Below are 25,157 nucleotides of genomic sequence, written 5' to 3' on the forward strand. Positions count from 1 at the left end.
AATACCTCGACTGCTATGTTAGCAGAGGCTGTACTGAAGGTAAATTATGGCTAGAATATGCAAGAAAAACACCCGATAGCAATTCCAGGAGTTGTCCTGCCTTTTGAGAAAACAGCAGGCATGTGAACTAAGGGGGGTAAAATCCATCTTGTGAAGGACACCCCTCCCCCACCCCCGCACCCGCAGCTGATTGTTCAAAAAATTGTTCTGGAAACCCCAGTGTATCTGGCACCAAGCCCCATCCATGCTCGATGCCGCAGCCCGGGAGGTCGGCGACAGGTAGGTCCGGCTCGTGCTTGCGCAGGTGGGCTTCCCCGCTCCACTTGTATCGACTGTTGCACTTTTTTTTTTTCAAATGTGCGGAATCCCCGGAGTCTTAAGGACTTAAAGTACGTCAGCCTGCGACACCTGGCCGCCCGGAACCGGCGAACGGGGGCCCAGAAAGCCGGGAGACACCCGGGGACGCCGGGCGGGAGGCGGGGCGCACCCGCCGCCACTCACATACTTCCGGGGGCGGGGCGGGCGTTGGCACCGCTGAGGGTCGTCCCGCCTCCAACCGGAAGTGTTTTCCAAGGGCTCCGCCGTCGCCCCGCCCGGTGACCTTTGCCCCCGGCGGGGACGGGACTTCCGGTCTCGTGTATCCAAGGTCCCCCAAAGTGAAGGCCGGTTGGGAGGACGGAGATGTGAGGAGCTGAGGCGGCTGGTCGGGCAGCCGGGAGGCTGGGGTCGTAGCGCGCGGGGGCTGGGCCCCTCCTTGCCGCAGTTGTCCTGTGTCCTACCCCGGCGTCTCCGGGAGGCCTGGGAGCCCTGGGAGCCCTGAGAACCCAGGCGTGTGTCTGTCCTGAGGTTCCGAGAGGGCCATGGCGGTGCGGCCGCGGGCGCCACATGGCTTCCTCTGCGGGCGGCTGAGTCCTTTCCCCCGGGTCTTCGCTGCTGGAGCTGTGGCCGCCGAGTCGGGGGCCCTCGCGGGGGACCAGGAGCTGCCCGACTACGCGGAATCCGGATGGGACCGCCTCCGGGACCTGTTTGTCAAAGAGTAAACGCGCCTCGGGTCTGTGGGGGGAGGGGGCCGTGAAGGGCTGCCGGGCCCCTCAGGGAAGAGCTTTTTTTTTTTTTTTTTTTTTTTTTTGTAAATAAGATTTGGCATTTTAATATTTGTATCCCCAGCTTGCATCCCCTGACATCGCCATCTGGTAGTCGTGTTGGTTGACAGGACAAGATTTCCAGTGGGAAGGGGGAAACGCACTGCACGTGGGAGCGCTGAGGGCTGTTGAGGGAGTAGAGCCTTCAGGGTAAGCCCCTGGCTTTGCAAGTTGGAAGAACTGGGCCGAGCCAGTCCGTGTCAGAACTCACCCCGCAACCCGCATCTGCAGGGCTCCGCTCCAGTGTTGTTCTCACTTTTCACAAATTGGTATTTTGTATAAAAAAAAAAAAATTTGGTATTTCACAAAATACCCCTGCTCCTCTCCAAAACATGAAGGTCGAAGAGATGGCAGAGAGACCCGTGGAATATTCATTCTGTCAAATAAGGAAAAAAAAAATTATATATATATAAAATAGCAAATAATTGTCTCATCCATTCATGGAACAAGATGTTAGCTGGACTAGCGGGTAAGGTTATTTCAGAGTAAAGTTTAACCCTTCAAATGGAATTGACTTGAATGAAAGACTCGGGATATTTCATTCGTCCGTGCATTCCATCATTTTTTCGTTTATCAATCACTAGTGAATAATTTGCGCTTTCATGAAGTAGGTTCCCCTACAGTTGTCAAGCGGTTAAATGAGCTGAAGCTTTGTGATGTCGCTGAGATTGTTGGGGCAAGAGAGCTTCAGAATCGTGTTTTAATCGCTTTATTGAGATTTCATCTTTTTTTTTTTTAATTTTAAAATTTTTTAGATTTAAAAATTTGTTAAAGGTTTTTTCAAAATATTTTTTTGATTTTATTTTTTTTAAGATTTTATTGATTTTTTTAAAGAGTTTATTTATTTATTTTAAAGATTTTATTTATTTATTCATGAAAGACACAGAGGAGAGAGAGAGGCAGAGACATAGGCAGAGGAAGAAGCAGGCTCCATGCAGGGAGCCTAATGTGGGACTCGATCCCACGTCTCCAGGATCAGGCCCTGGGCTGAAGGCAGGCGCTAAACCGCTGATCCACTCAGGGATTCCCAGATTTTATTTATTTACTTGAGAGCAAGTGAGAGAGAGTGCGGGCATAAGTGGGGGGGGGGGGGGGTGGGGGGCAGGGGCAGAAGGAGAGGGATAAATAGACTCTGCTGAGCAGGGAACCTGTCGGGGGTCTTGATCCCAGGACCATGACCTGAGCTGAAGGTAGACGCTTAACCCACTGAGCCACCCAGGTGCTCTTCGCCTTTATTTTAAAGTTAAGTTAATGAGGCAGCCTTTCTCATTGGTCCTTCCAGTAGTTACTTGAAATGCTTGTGAAAGAGCCTACTAGGATATAACATAAGAGGTCCTTTTTTTTTTTTTTTTTTTTAATGATTTACTTATTCATGAGAGAGGCAGAGACACAGGCAGAGGGAGAAGGAGGCTCCATGCAGAGACAGCGATGTGGGACTAGATCCCGGGACTTCAGGATCACACCCTGGGCCCAAGGCAGGCGCTCAACCACTGGGCCACCCAGGGATCCCTACAGGGTTCAATTTATAGCAGTTTTCCTATTGACATAAATATAAGAATTACAGTTTTCTAAGAAATTAGATTTCTCTTGTAGATGCAGGAACTGTTAAAGACTCATTGATTCTGATTTCAGAAATGGGGTTATTGACGGAGCACTTAGGTGGCTCAGTCAGTTAAGTATCCAACTCTAATTTTGGCTCAAGCCATGATTTCAGGGTTGTGGGAGCAAGCCCCATGCTCCCAGGGTCTGTGCCTAGCAGGGCATCTGCTTGAGGTTGTTTTCCCCCTCCCTCTTCCTCTCTTCTCCCTCTACTCATACTCACACACACACTCTCTCTTAAATAAATAAATAAATAATAAATAAATAAAATCTTTGTTAAAAAAATTCAAAAAGGGAAATAACTGATTTTTGCATCCAGCTTACAAATTCCTGTTTCCAGAGATGTGGTTGAGTTGTAATAGTCATCAAATTAAAGTACCTGAGGGAAAAAAAAAAACTTTATTGGAACATAATTTGCATCTAGAAAAATATTTTCACAAACCAAACATAGCTGTGTAACCAACACCAAGAAACTGTTAGCAGCATTTCAGAAGCTCTCCTTGTGCCACTCCTAGTCATTGCCTTTCCAACAAATAGCCTAATTTCTAACAGTGTAGATTAATTTTGGCCAAGTTTTGAGGTACTTGTAATATAACTGCATTATTTAATGTATCAGAAGATTCTGCCCATAATGAAAAATTTGGTGATACTAGTATTGGGATAATCTTGAACATACTGTCAGGAAGCAGTCTAATCCCAAACATTGTCTTTTTGATGTCTTAGTGAACAACAGAGAACTTCAAAGGAACTTGAGAATATTTATAAGGCAGCAGTTTCAGCAGGCATCATCGGCTGGGCATATGGCGGCATACCAGCTTTTATTCATGCTAAACAGCGCTATGTTGAACAGAGCCAAGCAGAAGTTTATCATAACCGATTTGATGCTGTGGTGAGTACTGATATTCTAAACGTATAAGGCACACCAGTTTAGTAATTCACTTTACACTTACTCAGGTAGGAGGGCTGGGAGGATTTAAGATGTTAGGTTAAAGAAACAGTAACAGTGGAAGTACTGATGCTAAATGCATATACACATGGCTTGTCAGACCAGGTTTCTTATCTTCAGAAGGATTATCACCAAGGTTGTACTTTCTGAAATAATCTTTCTAATCCCTAGCCAAATCATCAAGGTTAGCTGTAGCATATTAACCCCATTTGCAGAGCCTCCATGGAAGACAATAGTTCATACCTAACAATAATTAGCATTTATAGCTTGACAGTTTACAGAGTGCTAACACATTTGTTAGATCTGTATATCAGTTTTGTTGTAAAAGTGAGGAAGTTAAAGCTCGTAGAGTTGTTTTAGAGTATTTTGAAATTATGTCAGACTTCACAAGTTGCAAAAGTAGTACAAAGAATTCTTTTATACCTTTAACCTAAATTCTGACTTATTTATTAAAAGCCATGAGTCCAGGGGTGCCTGAGTGGCTCAGTTGGTTGAGCATCTGGCTATTGGTTTTTGCTTAGGCCATGATCTTGGGGTCATGGGATCGGGGCCCGTGTTGGGCTTCCTGCTATGCAGGGAGTCTGCTTGGAGATTCTCTCTCCTTCCTGTGCCCCTCTCCCTGCTCACATGCTCTGTATTTTAAAAAGATAACATTTGGGACTCCTGGGTGGCTCAGCGGTTTAGTGCCTGCCTTCGGCCCAGGGCGTGATCCTAGAGTCCCTGGATCGAGTCCCACATCGGGCTTCCTGCATGGAGCCTGCTTCTCCATCTGCCTGTGTCTTTACCTCTCTGTGTGTGTGTCTTTTATGAATAAATAAATAAAATCTTTTAAAAAATAAATAAAAATAAATAACATTTAAAAAACAAAACCAAACAAAAAGCCATCACTCAATACTGATACTCTAGAGGTTTCGACTTGCCCAATATCATATAGTAGTTAAGGATCTACTTAGGAATTCTCTCAAAATCTAGACTATATCCTCAGGATATTATACCAGACTTGCCCTACGGTGATATGAAAATGTGCTGTGGAGACAGACAACCTATTTTCCAATTCTGACTTTATTCCTTACTGGCTGAGTGATCTTGGTTAGAAACTTCCTTTAGTAAACTAGCTCTAGTAAAAACTGAAGCACCTGTCTGAAAAAAAATTATAGATTAAATGAGATAGTATGTTAACACAACTTTTACATCGAAAGTGGACGCTAAATATCAGTTCTCTTTTCTTTCTCCGTTCCTTTCCTGCATATCTGTGTTACTATCATCCTTTCCCTTTTATTTACTGTTTAGTTGGTTGTTCCTGTATATTTTATGGTTTCTTTTTCCCAAGATTTCTTGAATATAGAAAGCAGGCCTAACAGTGACTATATATTTGCCATGGCATTTGCTGTATAGATTCTCAGTTTATGCCTCATTGATAGATTACTTGGTTGACACTGGCAATTCTTAGTTCTTTTTCCATCTTCTTTTTTTTTTTTTTTAATTTATTTATTCATGAGAGACACAGAGAGAGTCAGAGATATAGGCAGAAGGAGAAGCAGGCTCCCTTTGGGAAGCATGATGCAGAATTCAGTCCCAAGATCCCAGGATCACGGCCGTTGAGCGCCGCTCTTTTTTTTTTTTTTTTTTTTTTTTTAAATTTTTTTTTAATTTTATTTATTTATGATAGTCACAGAGAGAGAGAGAGGCAGAGACACAGGCAGAGGGAGAAGCAGGCTCCATGCACCGGGAGCCTGATGTGGGATTCGATCCCGGGTCTCCAGGATCGTGCCCTGGGCCAAAGGCAGGCGCCAAACCACTGCGCCACCCAGGGATCCCCTTGAGCGCCGCTCTTTTTCCATCCTCTGATAGATTAGGATATTTGTAGGACTTTGGCTTTATCATCACTACTTAAACAGTGATATTGCTAGAGGTTGTATGGTGTTTCTGTTTAGATGTCTCTACCTAATCCATAGCCAACATCCTTCTGCCAGTCTCAGAATAAAGAAGGTATCAAAGTATCTTGGAACCTCACAGCCTTTTCATTAACTTTAGCAATCTGCACATCGTGCTGCCACACGAGGCTTCATCCGGTACGGCTGGCGCTGGAGTTGGAGAACTACAGTGTTTGTGACTATATTCAAGTAAGTTCTCTCTAAATTGTGACAAAGGGTCTTGGTATTTCAGGAGCATATCTTTTGAGCAAGTGATATTTTTAAAAACTAAATACCCACGTGAAAGTGAGTCATAATACCTTTTTCCTCAAGAACTTTTATCTATCTGTGTAAAAGATTTGCAAATGTAGTTTTGCATCCATGGATGGAAGTCTATTAACTATTACCCAAATAAGTGCAAGGTTTCTAAGTAAGAGAAATTCTGCAGAACTCTTCCTTTTTTTAAATTTTTATTTATTTATGATAGTCACACAGAGAGAGAGAGAGAGAGAGGCAGGCTCCATGCTGGGAGCCCGACGTGGGATTCGATCCCGAGTCTCCAGGATCGCGCCCTGGGCCAAAGGCAGGCGCCAAACCGCTGCGCCACCCAGGGATCCCTGCAGAACTCTTCTTTACGATATCTTTTTCTAAGTGAATATTTTTTCCAGAAATTTGACTGTTCTTTGGTTCATTCTTCAGCAGAGGAAGGCCTACCTAGAAAACCCGTATGCCTATTAATAGTCTGGAACACATTGATGAGGCCTAGAGTAAGACTAGGAATTGACATAGTTGGCACTTCTAAACTAATACTACTTTAGTGAAAATTATGGTCAAGAAAGTAAGTGAGATATGCTTTAAATTTTGTTTTGTTCCTTCCCCCTTCTTCCTAGCACAGTCAACACTGGTCTAAATGTGTACCGAAATAAAAATGCTCTAAGCCATTTTGTCATTGCAGGAGGTAAGACATTTTTGTTCTTATTTATGTTTTTCAGTCTTCTCAAATATGATTTGGGAAATATTTAAGGACTTCTAAATCAGAGCTACTGAATTCTTTGGTTGACTTCTCATCACATCTCATTCAACATTCATGTAAAATGTATAAAGAGCATTGTGCTTGGCCCTTGGTATACTTGATGAACAAAACAGAAAAAAAAAAATCTGTTTTCATGGAGTTTTACCATCTAATGTAATTGGGAAAAAAAGATTGCGGTGATAGAAAGTAACAAATAAGTGAGACAGTGGGATGGTCAAGGTGATCAGAGAAGGTTTTTTCTGGGGAGATGACATTGAAGCTGATACCTGAAAAATGGGAAGAAGTAAGCCTTGAGGGTGAAGGCTCTAAGGCAAGAAAAGTTCCTCAAAAATAGGATAATGTGACTGGAACATAGTGAGCGAGAGGGAAGAGTGCCTTGAGATAAGATTGGCGAAATGAAGTAGAAAGGGACCAGATTTTTTATGGTAAGAAATTGAATTTTATTTTAAAGCTCTATGCCTCTGGTAAATGTGACCTCTTTAAAATGAATGTTAAGAAAAAGTATTGAAGTATTATTTCCAGAACTATAAATAAAGTGCCGCATATACTCAAGCATTCACTACCTCACGTACATTCTCTTGCATATAAAAACATATATATATATATAATGCACATAACATTTAAAAAATATTTAATTTGGAAATAATTTCAAGCTTACAAAGAGTTTTAAAAATAAAAGTAGTACAAGGAATAGCCTTCATATCCTGAGACTCAACTGTGGTTAAACATTTTAGTCCATTTGCTTTATCATTGTGCTCTTTTTTGGGTGCATGCTCTCTATGTACATATACACACATGTAAAAGTATATACGCATAGTTTGAACTTATTTTAATGGAAACATTTAAAAATAAATATAGAAATTTTAAAACATTTTAACATAAAACTAGAAATAGGTATTAATAGCATTGGAACGGTTGGAACGTGCCCTTTTTAAAACTTGCAGCCATTTTTCCATTGTTGTTCTGTAGACTCCAATGACTGTATCCAAACCAAATTCTATTTTCCTCCCCTAGCTTCCATGCTTGTTCCTGCTCTTATGATCTCTATCATCTATCCTTTTAAATTTAAAAAACCAACAAAGCCAAGCAAGGATATGGTCCTGCTCTTCATCTCCTCCTTTCCAAAGTTCTAGTCTTATCAATTATATTTTTTTAATATATATGGACCCCCATCTCCTTTTTCCTCTCACTGCTGCTATCCAGTCTTCCCAGTTCTAGTCTTGGTTTGCTCTACTTCCAGTGTTGCCTTCATACTTTTTGAACTAGAAATATGATTTAACACTTTTTTGCTTGAGGTTCTTCCATAGTTTCCCATCATTCCCATCTTGATCTGGCCCCCATAATCTGCTCTTGCTCCACCCTTCTGACTCCACTCTAATTTCCCAAACCCAGTATAATCTTGCTTCACATGTATGGGTTCCTCTTCTTGAACCTGCCTTCCCACTCCCATAGACAATTTTGTTTAGCTCTTACTAAACCTGTCTTTCAAGGTTCAGCTCATCTGTCAGCTTCAGTTTTCCTAGATATCCTTCCTAGCCCCTATTTTCTTATCTTCGGGTTTTTTTTTTCTTTTAATTAAAAAATATATTTCATTATTTCAGTTATTTTAATGGAATCTTTCGTTATTCTAATTACAAATTATTGATGGACAATTTATAAACACTGTGTGTGCAGTGTGCCATTCTTTATTTATTTTTTTTTTTTGTATATTTTCTATTAGAGTTTGATTTGCCAACATACAGCATAACAGCCAGTGCCCATCCTGTCAAGCGCCCCCCTCAAGTGCCTGTCACCCAGTCACCCCATCTCCCTCTCCCCTTCCATTACCCCTTGTTTGTTTCATATTTGGGTCTTTTTAGGTGTTTTTCCCCTATAGTTCAGTCTAAATACTTTAATCATAGCACTTAAAATACTATGTTGTAGCTGTTAATTTGTTTTGCTTCTCTACTAGATGACTTACTTGGTATCAGAAAAGTCTTTGCCTTTTATATCACAATTCTTTGATGCATAGTAGAGTAGAATAAATGTTTCTTGAATGTAAATTAAATGTAAAAACTAGGAAAAATAATAAGAATAGAAAAATATATCTGATACAATATAATTCTTTATCTCAAATCAGCAACCAACATTGAACTTAATGATGTAACACAAAAGTAATTTCCCCTGAAGTCAGAATCAGGCCAAGGATATTGGCCTCTCATTATATTATTTGGCATTCATCTGGACATTTATAAATGTAAGTTTAACATCTGGAATGGCTGAGTGAGGAGCTTGGCAAATCCTTTCCACGAAAAGCAACAATAGAATTGGACAAAATTATCAAAAGCAACCATTTAAAGATGCTGGAAGTTGACCACAAGCACCCAACAAATCAGTAAGCATTTATCCAAGAGTTTCTACTGAGTCTTAGTAAGAAATTGAGAGTCTGTGGTGTTCCAGCCTAGGGTTGCTCCTGCCCCCTAACCCACAGTTCTATGATGCAGAAGTTTCACAAAGACAGGCTGGGGGACCAACTTTCTGCTGCTTGAAGTGGCTGGCTTTATTTGGAACAGAGAATAAAAAATTCCAAGCCAAAGGGAGTTGCTGAAAATAATTGTGACAGAGAAGGGTAATGTCACACAGCTAATCTGAGGTTTTGATACTATTTGGGGTAAGGAATAGACTGGCAGAGGAGACAGAATCTTAACAGAGATATCTAGGGGACAAGATGGCCAGAGAGGGCTTTAATAAGATCCTGCTTATCCCTAGAACCCTGGAAAGTTGCACACGTGTGTAAATATTCATGCACATTCAGGAGAAACTGGTAAGGGCCCTTGCAAGCTACTTATCTTTGGTTAGTTGTGAGGGTTAACTGTGAACACCAAAAGAAAATGCCATAAAAGACTTATAAACTGTCTAAACTTTTAATGCATTCTTCAGCACAGATACATTGGCAGAAGATGGAAGCCTTACTGGCTTGAGATGTTTAAGCATAACCTTTAATGAATCTTTGGCTGACTACTTAAGCCAGTGTTATGTCTAGGAAACCAGGCATAAAGATAAAAATTGAGCAAAGACTTTAGTGGCTATAGTCTGCAGAGAAAAGACTCCATAAAATTGGTCCAGTCAAGTTGCTACATAAACAGAGAATTACAGCCATGCCCCTGGGATGTACTAATAACTCCAGAGATGTGTAATTTATTATCTAAAAAGTATAGTTTTCAATAACAACAACAAAATCACAAGACATGCAAAAACGGGATTAAAAAAACAGTCATTAGGAATGTCTCTGACAGAACCCATCTGTTGAACATAGCAGACAAAAAGGCTTCATACCTTTTTTTTTTTTAAGATTTTTATTTATTTATTCATGAGGGGGGGGGGGGGACAGAGACACAGGCAAAGGGAGAAGCAGGCTCCATGCAGGGAGCCCAACTCAGGACTCGATCCTGGGTTTCCAGGATCCCGCTCTGCGCTGAAGGCAGCGCTAAACCACTGAGCCACCTGGGCTGCCCACTTTATACCTTTTTCAAAGAAATAAAAGTATGATGACAGTGACTTATCAAATAGAGAATGTCAATAAAGACAGAAATTATTTAAAAAATCAAATGAAAATTCTGGAGTTGATAAATATAAAAATAGAAATTAAAAGTTCACTGGAGAGGAGGAGCTCAACACCATATTTGAAATAGAAGAGAATTGGTGAACTTGAAGATGGATCAATATAGATTGTCTCTTGTGAAATAATTTTTTTTGTAAAGACTTTGAGAGAAAGAGCAAGCACATGGGCAGGGGGCAGAGGGAGAGAGAGAGACAACAGACTCCCCACTGAGCAGGGAGCCCAACATGGGGCTCAATCCCAGGACCCCAAGAACATGACCTCAACTGAAGGCAGATCTTTAATGACTAGCCACCCAGGTGCCCATGAAGGACAGAATTTTTATTCTTATTTATTTACTTACTATTTTTAAGATTTTATTTATTCTTTTTTTTTTTTTAAGATTTTATTTATTTATTCATGAGAGAGACAGAGGCAGAGACGTAGGCAGAGGGAGAAGCAGGCTCCCCATGGTGAGCCTGATGCGGTACTTGATCGTGGACCCTGGGACCACGACCCAAGCCAAAAGCATACACTCAACCACTGAGCCACCCAGGTGCCCCAGGGCAGAATTTTTTAAATGAAGAGAAGTGACCTGACCCTCAGCAGTCTATAGGACACCATCAGAAATACCAACAAATGTGTGATGGGAATGCTTAATGGAGAGTAAAGAGAGAAAAGGGCATAAAAAAGTATTTTAAGAAATAATGGCTACAGACTTCCCAAATTTGATGAAAAACATTAATCCATACATCGAAGATGCTTAACAAATTTCAAGAATAAACATGAAGCGATTCACACCTAGATGTATAATAATTACACTATTGAGAGAGAAAAATCTTAAAACCAGCAAGAAAAAAACAAGGAACCATTCCAATGAAAGTAATAGCTGATTACTCATCAGAATGATGGAAGCTAGAAGGCAGTAGAATGGCATAATTATATAAGTAATTATTAAAGGCCATATAAATACACATTTTCTCAAGTGGACTAAAAGACAACACAAATAATAAAAGACAATACACAAAATAATAAAATTGAAGTATTAGACATATAGCATGTTTAAAGCCATAGATGGCATTAACAAATGAGAGGAAAGGAATGGAAGTATGTTGGAGCAAGGAGATGATACCAAATAGTAACTTGGCAGGAAGAAATGAAAAGTACTAGAAATGGTAAATATGTAGGTTAATATAAAAGACTGCATAAACCTATAGTTTTTCCTTTATTTTCTTAACTGTTGTTTTTCCCTTCTTTAAAATACATATGATTGTGTAAAATAATAATATTCTGTTGCTATGTTTTAACATACATATATGACATAAGTGACAATAGCACCAAGATAGAAGAGGATTGGAGCTGTATTGGAAGATTCTGTACATCTTACTGTAATAAAATTAGTACTGATCTGAAGTAAATTATGATAAATTAAGATGCATTGGATAATCCCTTAAACAAGTAATAAGAAAGTAACTTTTTAAAGTAGTAACAAGGTCAAAAAGGAATTAAATAAGATACATAGAAAACAGTAAGATGGCAGAGCTAAATCCAGCTGTATCAGTAATAACATTAAATATGAGTGGATTAAACACTGCAATCAATAGGCAGAGATTGTCCAACTATTTAAAAAAAAAGATCCAATTATATGCTGTCTACAGGAGACAATTTTAGTTCAAAGAAACAAGTAAGTTGAAAGTAAAAATGGTGGAAAAAGATAAACTATACAAACAGTAAGGAAAAGAGCTCAAGTGGCTCTTCTAGTATCAGACAAGATAGACTTTAATATAAAAATGCCAGGGCAGCCCAGATCAATAAATATTTGGAAATTAACATATTTATAAATAACCACAGGAATAAATAAACCACAGGAATCACAAGGTAAATTAGAAATATTTTGAGTTGAATGAAAATGAAAGCACATGCCAAAATTTCTAAGATGTATGCAAATTAGTATTTAGTGGGAAATTTATAGTTACAAACACCTACATTTTAAAGAAGAAAGATCCCAAATGAACAGTCTAATTGAAAAGATAACAAAATAGAAAACCTTTAGCAAGACTGACCAAGAAGAAAAAAATACACAAATTACCAAGATTTACTCAAGAACAAATAGAAAATCTGGATAGCCCTATAAGATGTTAAAAAACTAAATTATTAAATTTTTTTTTTTTTTTTTTTTTTCACAAAAGCACAGGACCAGATGGCTTCAATGGCTTTTTGGAAAGTTTCTTTCACAAACTTTTCCAGAAAATAGAGGAAGAGGAAACGCTTTCAAACTTCCCTTAGACTAGTATTACCTTGATACGAAAGCCAGATAAAGAGAACTACAGATCACTATCACTGGAGTATATACTCGGGGGTGGCTGGCTGGTTCTCTTGGCAGAGCATGTGACTCTTGATCTCAAGGTTGTAGGTTCAAGCCCCATGAAAGGTGGAGAGATTACTTTTTTAAAAAAAAAAACTATTTGCACAAAAATTCATAAGAAAATACTAGTAAATGAAAACCACCAACAAACAAAGATTTTTATATCATGACCAAGTGGAATTTATCCAAGGAATTTAAGGTTAGCTTAGAAAAAGCATTTGATAAAAATCCAACATTCATGATAAAAACTCTCAGTGAAGTAGGAATAAAAGGGAACTCCTCTAACCCAGTGAAGGTCATCTATGACAAAACCTGCAGCAGATGTCATATTTAATGGTGAAAGACTGAATGATTTTTCCCTAAGACTGAGAACATGGCAAAGATGTATATATTTGTAATTCAGGTACTTGAGATGAATACAGTTATATATATTATACTGGAGACTTTAACCACAGCATTCAGGCAAGAAAAAGAAATAAAAAGTACCAAGATTGAAAAAAAAAACACAAAAGTATGTTGTCTTTATTCATAGAAAACAAGGTTATATGTAATAAACAGTCTAACTCCGTTTTTGGTGTTTGGCTGTTGACAGCTTATAAGCCTCACTACCCCTCTCCCCACCTTTGATATAGTTTTAGGTTTGCAGTAAAATTGGGCAAAAGACACAGAGATTTTCCATATATTCCGTCCCCTACTTACACGTACCTATCAACATTTCACATCACAGTGGGATATTAGTTGCAATGGAAGAACCTACATTGATGCATCATTATCACCCAAAGTCCATAGTCCCTTTAGGGTTCAGTTCACTCTTGGTACACATTCTGTGGGTTTGGACAAATGTTGGGTGATTTGTATCCAAACATATGTGTATGATATTGTGGTACCATAAAGAGCATTATCATTGCCCAAAAAATGTGCTCTACATATGCATCCTGCCCACCAGCCCCTGATAACCACAGATCTTTTTTTTTTTTTTTTTTTTTTTTTACTGTTTTCATAGTTTTGCTTTTTCCAGGATGTTACATAATAGTACATAGCTTTTTCAGATTGACTTTCACTAAATAATATGCATTTAAGTTTCCTCCAATGCCTTTTCATTAGTTGATAGCTCATTTCTTTTTAGTGCTAAATAATATTTCATTGTCTGAATGTACCAGTTTATTATATTATCTACTGAAGGACATCTTGGTTGTTTCCAAGTATTGACAATTATGAACAAAGCTGCTATAAATGTCTGTGTGCAGGTTTTGGTGTGGACATAAGTTTTCAGCTCTTTTGGATAAATACCAAGGAGCATGATTGCTGGATCATATGGTAAGAACATGTTTGGTTTTGTAAGAAACTATCAGACTATCTTCAAAAGGAGCTGTACCGTTTTGCATTCCAACCAGCAACGAACAAGAGTTTCTCTTGTTCCACATCCTTGCCAGCATATAGTGTTATCGGTGTTCTAGATTTTGGCTATTCTGATAGTTTTTTTTTTTTTTTTTAAGATTTTATTTATTCATGTGAGACACGGAGAAAGAGGCAGAGACATAGGTAGGAGAAGCAGGCTCTATGCAGGGAGCCTAATGCGGGACTCGATCCCGGGACTTTGGGATCATGCCCTGAGCCAAAGGCAGAGGCTCAACCACTGAGCCACCCAGTCGTCCCTATTCTGATAGGTTTTTTAAAAAATACCTTATTTTTTAATAAGAGTAATAGAACTAAAGATGATTTTTGTTCTTGTTAATTTTAAAACTTAGAAAATAAAAGAATGAATAAGTAATACTTAAATAAGACAAAAAAATCTCATTTATTTAAAAAGTCTTTCTGAGATGGCATTAGTTGTGTTATACCTAGTAAGGGAGAAAAATGAATGACCTCATAAATAAACCATCCCAGTGAAGGAAATAGGACCTGTGTACTGGCCACCAGGTGGCAGTGTAGGCCAAATGTCCACTTGTGGGTCGGCCTCAGGTGTGGCCAGCCCTACAGAAAGGGTGAGGCTGGGGGGCAAAGGTATAAACTGCAGGGGGTTTTGGGGAAAGCTTTTCTTGAAGAAAGAAGAAATGGAAGAGGTGGAAGTGAAGAAATTACAGATTTTTAAGAGGACATGGGAAAAATGAAGCAGAATGAGAAGAGATTAGACCAATAGAACAGATGGAGAAATTAGGTTTATAAAAGGAATGTTTCTTCCCTTGAACCTCCCATGTGGAAGAGAGAAGCTAGCCATGTGGCCTTTTAGATTCAGGATATCTAGGTTGTGGTGGTATATTAACGTTGGGTTCAGAAAACTTACTTAGTTGTTTATGTCCTTTTTATAGAAGGGAAATTTAAAAAATGGATTCTAGTGTTTAAAGATAATTTCATATTGGTTTTTTTGTTTGTTTTAAAATAGCTGTCACAGGAGGTCTTTTTAGAATAAACTTAGGCCTGCATGGTCTGGTGGCTGGTGGCATAATTGGAGCCTTGCTAGGGTAAGTGTTCACATGGTTTCATTCTAAGTTAACACAACTTTCATTAATGCCGTACCTGTCAAAAATCTCTTTCATTTCCAAAGAACAAATTCAAATCTAAAAGCCTGTAAAAGGTCTTTAGTCTTGTATTGGCAGTGGCTTTGACTGTCAAATTCTAATTCTACCCTGATGGTTGACTTTACTTCCAATTGTCACTGATTAAAAACTGTTTAAATATCTCTAACACCTGAAAATGTTTGCAGGTTTTTTTTAAAGTTTTTTTTTTTTTTTTTTTTTTTTATTTATTCATGAGAGACACAGAGAGAGAGAGAGGGGCAGAGACACAGGCAGAGGGAGAAGCAGGCTCCATGCAGGGAGCCCAATGTGGGACTTGATCCCGGGTCTCCAGGATCACACCCTGGGCTGCAGGTGGCGCTAAACCTCTGTGCCTCCGGGGCTGCCCTTTTTAAAGATTTTTATTTTATTTATTTATTCATGAGAGACAGAGAGAGAGAGGCAGAGACACAGGCAGAGGGAGAAGGGAGAAGTCCCTCCCTTGCAGGGAGCCCGACATGGGACTCCATCCTGGGATTCCAAGATCAAGACCCGAGCCGAAGGTGGCGCTAAACCGCTGAGCCACCCAGGCTGCCCAATATTGGCAGTTTGAACAATGGTTTTTACAAGGAGCAGGAAAAAAAGTAAAACAACTAACAAGTACATTGCATTAAAAACTTTTTTTTAGTTTTGGTTTTGTTTATTAATAAGTTTAAAATTTTTTCTTCTCCAGCTTTTAACTTTGAAACATTTTGAACCTACAGAAAAGTTGAATGACTTAGTACATTGAACACCCATATATCCTTCACTTATATTCACCAGTTGTTAACATTTTGCCAAATTCATTTTATATCTCTGTATGTGTGTACAGTTCTTTCTCTTTTTTTTCTTTTTGATTAAACCTTTTGAGACCTCATAATTCCTCACCTCTGAATATATCAGCATGGATCTCCCAGGATGAAATGGAGAATATTCGCCAATGATATTACAGTGTAATCATCACAACAAATTGTTTAGCATTGATTCAATGTAGATGTCTTAGGGTCCATATTCAAAATTTTTTGATTATTACAATGCTATATATATATATATATACACACACACACACACACATAGTAACACACGTACATATATTTTTAAACCCAGGATCCGATTGTATATCATTTTTATGGTTTTTATTCTTATTTTTTTTTTAAGTTTTTTTTTTTTTTTTTTTTTTTATGATAGTCACACAGAGAGAGAGGCAGAGACATAGGCAGAGGGAGAAGCAGACTTCATGCACCGGGAGCCCGATGTGGGACTCGATCCCGGGTCTCCAGGATCACACCCTGGGCCAAAGGCAGGCGCCAAACAGCTGCGCCACCCAGGGATCCCTATTCTTTTATTAAAAAAAAAAAAAAAAAAAAAAAAGATTTATTTCTTTATTTGGGAGGGAGAGCAAATCTGAAGCAGACTCTGCCCTGAGCTTAGACCTGATAGGGGGCCTGATCTCATGACCTTGAAATCATGATCTGAGCTGAAACCCAAGAGTTCAATGCTTAACCAACTGTGCCACCTAGATGCTCCTTGATTCCTTTAAACTAGAACAGTTCCACTGCCTTTTTTCCCCCAGAAAATTTCTCAATTTCTTTTGAGTATTCCCTCATGATTAGATTTAGGTTAAATGTTTTTGGTGTAAATACAATATAGATGAAGTTGTTTCCTTGTCAGTTTTTCACATCAAGAGACATATTGTATCGCGTATCATAAGATATGTTAATTTTAGTTACTTGGTGCAGTACTTTCTATTGCTGTGTGACAAATTACCACAAACTTCTGCTTGAAACACAACCCATTTATTTTATCACAATTCTGTAGATCAGAAGTCTGGATAGGCTCAGACGGGCTCTCGCTCTTCAGGGTTTTACAAGGCCAACTTCAAAAGTATTGGTCAGGCAGGCTCTTATTGGAGGCTCTGGGGAAGAATCTGTTCCCAAACCATTCTGGTTGTGAACAGGATCCTTGTGGCTATCAGGGCTGAAGTCACTGTTCCCTGGCTGGTTGTCAGCCAGGCACCACTGTTCATAGAGGCGTCCCGATTCCTTATCCTAGTGCCCCCTCCATGTTCAAAGCACAACCAGCATGTTGAGTCCTTCCTGTACTTTGAATCTCTCTGATTTCTACACTGCCGCCAGAGAAAACTCTGTGCTTTTAAAGAGTTTACCCAGATCATTTTTTGATTCACTCAAATTCAGCTTCTTACTGACCTTCAGTACATCTGTAAAATTTTGCCATGTAGCATAATCATGGGTATAATATATTCATAGTTGAAAAATTAAGGCAGGACAATTTGGGGGACCATTTTAGAACTCTGCCTACCACATTTGCATCTACTAAGTTTCTCCACTGTAAAGGTATCTTTTTCACATTGTGAATAAATAATCTGTGGGATAAGACTGAACAGCCTGTTCACCTGTCTTTTTTCCTGGTGGTTTTAATGATCTATTATAATTATTGCTATAATCACTTACTACAAAAATGATTGCAAAATGATTTGTTCTGTCTCTTCTGTTTTTATTAGTTGGCACTCACCTGAATAAGAAGAGTTCTCCCTTTCCCTCTACCTATGCCCTCCCTTTTTCTATCCCCTTTTTAGGAGGAAGATTTATGCATTCTTTTTAAAAATTCTTGAAAATTCTGCATGTCATAATTCATTGCTGACATTATTTTTATTATATTGTGGTTTTTTGTTTGTTTCTTAGCAAACTCTACCTCCAGTGTGGGACTTTAACTCAGGACCCCGAGATCAAGAAACACACGCTCTACTGACTGAGCCAACCAGGCGCCCCTTGTTATATATATGTTAATATACCAGCTTAGTCTGAAGAGAAAAATTGTTGAAATTAGCAAAAATAATTTATTTTTATTTGTCATTAAAAACACAACATAAAATTTATAAATTTAACCATTTTGAAATGTATAGTTTAGTGGTGGTAGGTATATTCACATTGTTGCACAAAAGATCTCTAGAACTTTATTTTGCAAAACTGAAAACTCTATACCCATTGAACATTAATTCTTCCCTCCCCCTGCCCCCCAGCCTTTGGTATCCACCTTTCTACTTTGTTTCTAGGATTTTGACTACTTTAGATACTTCATATTAATGGAATCATATAATGTTTGTCCTTTTGTCACTGGCTTATTCACTTAGCATAACATCCTCAAAGTTGATCCATGTTGTAGCATGTGACTCTTTTTAAAGGCAACATAATGCTCCATTGTATATACCACATTTTCTTTAACCAGTTGTCAGTGGACATTTCCACTTAGCAAAAATAATTTTTTGAATGAGCTACTTAGTTTGTAGTCAGGGGAAACTTAAGTTATATCAGAGTCAAAAACTCTCTCTTTGAGAACACAAGAACCATACCCTCGTCATTACTGTAATAATTGTTCATCTAAATCAGTTTCTCAAAGGGGAACTATTGACATTGTAAGTGAGACTGTTGTGCCAGACTTTTGAATTTGAGGATGTTTTGGTGGTTCCACCTCCAGAGGCTAGTAATATCCTTCCCTCCAACCAAAAATGCCCTCCATAGTTCCTGCCCTCTGCAGGGTTTGATATCATTTCTGGTATTAATTTCGTTTCTGAGAAATCTTCAGTATAAAGCTACTTGCCAGAACTTGTCATAAGTATATATTTTCCCAGTTTATCACTCATTTATAAAACCCAGAGCCAAGGTATAGACCTGTTGTTTTTATACCAATTAATTTTAGGAAGTTGCAGCGATAGCTTTTTTTCTACGGTTTAGAAGACCAGGAAGGAAATTGCCATAATTTTTTCTTCATTCGACAAGGACACTTTGTCAGAGTTCCTATACCTGTCAGGGAATAGGAGGCTCAGTCGGTGTTGCTCATGCCTTAGCAGATACTCACATGGTGTGTGTTCTAATAGCTCCTGTTTCCTCAGCTCTCTTTCTGCTTTCACCTCAGCGCTCCTGTAGGAAGTCTTTTGATGGCATTTCAGAAGTTCTATGGGGAGACTGTCCAAGAGAGAACACAGAAGGATCGCAAAGCACTCCATGAGCTAAAACTGGAAGAAAGGTAAGGAGCATGTGAAGATGAGGGTATCTGATTTTCCTAAACATTGTGGTGGTCTCTTAACCCAGGTCTTCTAAACCACCTCTCAATTCAGAGATGAGTTTCTAGGGTACCTGGCTGGCTCCGTCGATGGAGCACTCTTGATCTTGGGGTTGTGAGTTTAGGTCTCATGTAGAGATTACTTAAATAAAGAAAGAAAATCTCAAAGAAGAGTTTCCTTTTCTTCAACTTGTACCCTACCTGGTCTTTTAATCTTTTTAATGAAGGAATGAGAAAATGAAAAATACTAATTTTATTTTTAATCTGATGAGGCTCATTCTTTAGATACTTTTTTTAAAAGTTAAGATGTTGTAAATCTCATTTGATTGCATTTTTTTTTTCTTTTTCTATGTTCTTGACTGCATAGGAAATTACCTAAAGGAAATGGACAGCAATGAATGAGTTTTAACTTGGCTTTATTTAAAAGATGATATCCCCGGTTACACATGCATCTGTGAACAATACAGAGCATGTTAGGTCTCTACATTCAAAGATTCTACTTGCTGTGGATGCCCATGAATTAGGTAGTTATAGCGGCTGCTCATAGACTGGATGCCACTGAGGAGGATAAAAACTTTCACCTGTTCCACCTAGTCATTCCCTAGGGTGCAGTTATCAGACTGAGAGTGGATTTTGTGCTGATTCTTTGTAAGATCACCAGAATAGGCTGCTGTTAGCGCTCCTGGTACAAATGATTCTCATGGCTCAGCTTCCTGTGTACAACTAAAGCTTCTGCTGTTTTAGTAGTTGATAGTCTTTTTTCCCTCATGTTTTTACTTGAAGCTTCCATTTATGCTAAGCACACATACACATATGGAAACTCTTAATATCCATAGGTCAGTTATTCAGGGACTTAGGTTCGATAGGAGAAAAAGCATGGATTTTGCAGCCAGTGAAACCTTGAAAACGAATCCTAAATCCCAACTAGGCTATTAATTTTGTGACTTAGATATTTTACTTAACTTCAAGCCCTCTGTTTTCTCAGCCAATCTGAGGGCAGAATCACACCACAATGCTCAATATGTGTTTGTTTCATTCACTCCTTTAGTAAGAGGGTAGATGGGATATGTAGTTGTCTAAGTTCTAGGATAAAGCATTTAAGATTCTAAATGCCAGGATAAAATGTAATGTAGAGAATTAAAAGCATGAAAGCATTAGCTTACTTTTAGTTCTTTAGGTGTCATAAGAAACTTTTTTTTTTTTTTAAGAAAAGAAAGCTTTGAGAAAGAAATTGGAAAGGTAAAGAAAGTATATTTGATACAGAAAGTTGCAGGAGAATTTACATTTGGAAAAATATGAACATAATAATTGTATCCCAATAAAAAAAGGAAAACAGAAAAGTAACTAGAGAGGTCGATCGGTTATTTAGAGATGGAAAACCCACGAATGGCTAAAAATAATAACTTGAATTGAATTATAGTACTGAAGGATACTTTAGAAGGAAATAAGGCCAAAAATTTATGGGGCACTTAAATGTCTGTGATCTATATGTGTCATTCTTGAGGAGTTAATTTAAATCACAGTTAAGAGCTTATTCTATGCCTGCTTCTCTGCTTGAAAATATAGAGAAGTCAAACAAAGTGAGAGTATAAATAATTGCCTTAGTGAGCCAAAAATGTGGAAAACTGTAGAGATATGGAAGAAGAAATGGTCAAACCTGGTATGAAGAGTCGAGAAAAAAGTTATGGATGACCTTGCTAATCACTTAAAAAAAGGAGGACACTAATAATAGATTTAGAAAAAGAACTGATCTGTTATTTGGAAATTGATTTTAACTCCTTGTAAATAATACATTTATAATGTTGTCCCATCTGACTTTTCCATATTGAGTTTACCATTGTTCTAGCCTTTGTGCAGTTCTCACAAGGTCTGGCAACAGAGAGTTAATGGAGTGGCAGGGGGCTCATATTCACCCCCCAGCCCTGAGGGCAAGAGGACAACCAGTTTGCAAGGCTCACACTTGAGCATGACACCCTACAGGAACTCTGGAATATCTTAGGGATCAGAGCTGCTGCCACAGCACACACCATTTTGGTGATATGAGAAGTGTAGTTGGCACATGAATGGAACTAGTTAGGAGAATGAAGAAAGTCATTGTTTTTGAAGTGTAAGGAGCAGTGTTTGCTTTTAAGGCACAGGGAGAATAGATAAACACTTTCTTTAAAAAAAAAATCTGAGAACTAAGAAACAGAGCAGTACATGATATATCCTTTTCTTTCTTTACAGTAAAGCCAGACTACAATTTACTCAGCTCCTACCTGAAGAAATTGAAAGTAGCTTACAGAAAAATCAATCCAAAGATGATGTTAAGAAAATCGAAGCACTGCTAAATCTTCCTAGAAACCCTTCATCAACACATAAACAAGACAAAGACTAAAAATATTCTGAACTTAAAATTCATTGGTGAATCAAAGGGATCTATGTCATTGTATGCCAATAGTAGGCTTCTCCTTGGTCAGCCTGGTGACAAATGTAAGTGCAGGCACCTCTAGTGGCAATGGCCCCTTACCTTTTTTTTAACCAAGAATTGGGCTATTGTATGGTCACTTTACTCATCCTTAAGTTTAAATACACACTTATGTCTTTTCTGATTGATCTATATATTTGAAATTATATCTGTACTGATCAATCAATACAATACAATACATAATTCTTTTCCCTGGATTTTACTACAGAAAATTTAAAATTTCCCAAGATTGGAGTTGACTTCTGAGGGTTGTATGTTTATTCTTGCGGCCCTTTATTTTTTTGTTTTTTTTTAAAGATTCTATTTATTTATTCATGAAGACACAGGGAGAGAGGCAGAGACACTGACAGGGAGAATTCAGGCTCCTCTCGGGAAGCTTAATGCAGGACTCAATCCCAGGACCCCAGGATCACGACCAGAGCCAAAGGCTGACACTCAACCACTGAGCTACCCAGGCATCCCTCTTGCAGCCCTTTAAAAGGATACTCTAGGCATCACTAGGAAGAGGAGAGGAAAGAACCAGGTGAGGCAAATGGTCTGTAATGAAACCTTTGTGCCTTTGGGTCCTTGAAACATCATGGGCCTAAGTGTGTAGGGGCTCCTGGGTGGCTCCCCATTGAGTGTCCGACTCTTGATTTTGGCTCAGGCTGTGATCTCAGAGTCATGGGATTGAGCCCTGTGTGGGGCACCATGCTCAAGCATGGAGTCTACTTGTCCTTCCTCCCTACCCCTCCGCCCCTTCCCCCAAAAGCATGCACTCTCTCAAATAAATAAAATTTTTAAAAATAAAATAAAAAGATAATTCCTATGCCATTTGAAATATAATATAAATTTAACAAGCATGAAAAAAAATTTAACAAGCATGAAGTAGATAAGCATTATTTTTAAAAAAGAGCCAGACTTTGTTTCATCTCTTAGTGTTGCTGACAAAGTATCTATGCAAAAGTTAGAATAGCTACACAGTCTTTATACTCTAGGAGCTTGCTCCATAAGAAGGAAGCTGTCCTGCAGATTTTAACTTTTACTGAAGTGAGGGGTGGGGCAGCCCCCAGTGGCTCAGTGGTTTAACACCGCCTTCAGCCGGGGGCATGATCCTGGAGACTGCATGGAGCCTGCTTCTCCCTCTGCCTGTGTCTCTGCCTCTCTCTCTATTGTCTCTCATGAATAAATAAATAAAATCTGGGGATCCCTGGGTGGCTCAGCAGTTTAGCGCCTGCCTTTGTCCCGGGGCGCTGTCCTGAGGTCCCGGGATCGGGTCCCGCGTCGGGCTCCCAGAGTAAGCCTGCTTCTCCCTCTGCCTGTGTCTCTGCCTCTCTCTGTGTCTATCATAAGTGAATGAATAAATATTAAAAAAATAATAAATAAACAAATAAATAAATAAAATCTTTAAAAATTAAAATAAAGTGAGGGGGGTGGGGATGTACTGCTTTAAGTGTACTAAGGGGTAAAGACTGCTAGTACTTTGTTTCAGTGTTAGACCTCTTTGTTTTTAGTTCCTGCTCTAAAAATAACTATTTTCAGAAACCAGGTTTGTGTAGCTGTGGGATATAGTGGCTAAAACCAAGGGTTCTGGAGACATCACTGTCTTGAAATCCCAGTCATGTAGCTTTGCAGCCATGTGACCTATATAACGAAGCCATTTTACTTTTAAGTCTCAGTTTTCTCTTCTGTCCAATGAGATGGTATCTACCTCAGGATGGGTATGAAATGAAAAGCATAGCACAATGCCCTGGTGCACAGGGGATGATAGATAGAACAACAAATATCAGTAATTATAAGGATAGAAGAATCTCTGCACAAGTGTATTTTTACCATGATTTACACGTTATCACCACACTCCATAAAACATGTTTTTCTTAATTATCCCATTCATAAATTGCTGACAACTGGCAATTAGTTATTGTTTTATTCACATCTACATATAGGTTAAATTCTCCAACTAGAAATTATAAAACTAGATGATTGGTTTTAAAAATAATTTTATTCATATCACAAAAATATCAATAAAAGTATAATTCTTTGGAAAATAGTACCAACACATTTATCAAATGTAATAAGTAATGTAATATAATTTATTTTAAGTATAAATAAGCTGTCTCCTAGATGTGTCCTATTTTGTGATTACTTCTTGAGGTCTCCTTTTGAGCATGTCTAAGGATTATTAATTTTAATTAAATGCAGCAGTTCCCATTTTTTTTGTTTCTTTGCTTTGAGTTCAGGTCAGTCTCCAACTTTTATTTCTTTCAGTGATTTTGTTCTGAGGGCAACCATTTAAAACTGTACTTCTGCTCCTTAGACTATATAGCATAATCTGGTCCCTTGATAGCTGCCAAAATTAAACATTGTAAACCCAGCTACATGTGAGAAACTTGGCCAACTTGCTGTCCAACGTCAAATTTTCAAATGAGAATGTCTGATTCCTCCAGTCAGGTCTACCTCCAGGTCCACTGAGTTATGGAAGACAACTTCAGAGAAAGGAATCATGAGTAAGTGACACAGGAACGGCAGTTGGCCACTTCTTTATTTTTAATTCTCTGCTGATGTCAGAAGGATCAGAAATACCAAGGAGGAAGAGCAACTTGAGGAATCTAGGGAAACCCTATGGAATGCTATTTTCATTACCTCAATCAAATTCTAAGGACAGCTACTGTTTAGTAATATCTGTTTAGTAATATACAATTAAAACCTATCTCATTTTAAATGAGAACTTTCTCATGTTTTATAAATGAGTTTAAACTAGCATAAAGCCATTAAGGAGATTATCAGTCCAATATGAACCAGTAGGATGTGACTCTCTAAACCAACCTATCCCTCTCCAACGTGACTATCGCTTTGAGGTATATAAGTCATTCATCTTACATGTCAGCAGATATTAGTTTTGGATAGATCTACTTTCTCCAGAACCTGATGGAGAAGTGGGAAAGCAACAGAGGAGAACACAATGAAAGATGAGATACTGAGTAAACCCCAGTAATTTTTCCATCATTCTCATATTGGTATATATACCATCATACTACCACACATTAGCATCAGATTGCTTTTGACAGCAACACAAAACCTTCTAGTGTTGCATCAGATGAAGTCTCTGAAGTTGACCTGACATTGGACATACTCTTTTTCCAGAAGCATTTTGACTGGTGTGTACACCTGTACACACCAGTTAATAGCACAGAGCCGGACTACTGATGGAAAAGAGCACCCGAGACAGGAAATCTGGGTTCTAGCTCAGACCTTTATCATTCAGGTCACCCCCTAGGCCTTGATGTCCTTGTCATTAATGAGACAAGTATTTTCCGAATGTCTCTTCCAGGCCTGAACAATTCTTTGACCAAGGCTACCAGAGAGCTACTTATGTCCCCACCATATTCCTCTGGTCACTTTCTGCAGGGCCACTGAAATGAACAGGCTCCTAGAGAACAGATGCATGAAGTGCAAGGTGGGATAATCCTGGCCATCTGAGGAAATTCAAAGATGAGGTCAATCTAAGATGGAGGTGGGACC

At 38.7% G+C, this 25,157-nt stretch overlaps 2 protein-coding genes across 8 annotated transcripts in view; one reads left to right on the forward strand and one right to left on the reverse strand.

Annotated features, from left to right (window-relative positions):
• The first annotated feature begins 608 nt into the window (after nucleotides 1-608).
• Nucleotides 609-23,846, forward strand: TIMMDC1 (translocase of inner mitochondrial membrane domain containing 1). Its single transcript, XM_025476586.3, has 7 exons — nucleotides 609-1,036; nucleotides 3,465-3,630; nucleotides 5,722-5,810; nucleotides 6,491-6,558; nucleotides 14,959-15,037; nucleotides 19,043-19,153; nucleotides 21,416-23,846. The coding sequence occupies exons 1-7, from the start codon at nucleotides 861-863 to the stop codon at nucleotides 21,564-21,566; spliced, it is 840 nt and encodes a 279-aa protein (XP_025332371.1). The 5' UTR covers nucleotides 609-860; the 3' UTR covers nucleotides 21,567-23,846.
• CD80 (CD80 molecule) overlaps nucleotides 23,619-25,157 on the reverse strand; it is a 31,309-nt gene continuing 29,770 nt past the window's right edge. For all 7 annotated transcript variants that reach the window (XR_007408044.1, XR_007408045.1, XR_007408046.1 and 4 more), the window contains one exon: nucleotides 23,619-25,156. The gene's annotated coding sequence lies outside the window, so the exon portion shown is untranslated. The remainder of the gene's footprint in view (nucleotide 25,157) is intronic.

The sequence above is a fragment of the Canis lupus genome, chromosome 33, assembly GCF_003254725.2.
Source record: "Canis lupus dingo isolate Sandy chromosome 33, ASM325472v2, whole genome shotgun sequence".
In the NCBI taxonomy this organism is placed as follows: Eukaryota; Metazoa; Chordata; class Mammalia; order Carnivora; family Canidae; genus Canis; species Canis lupus.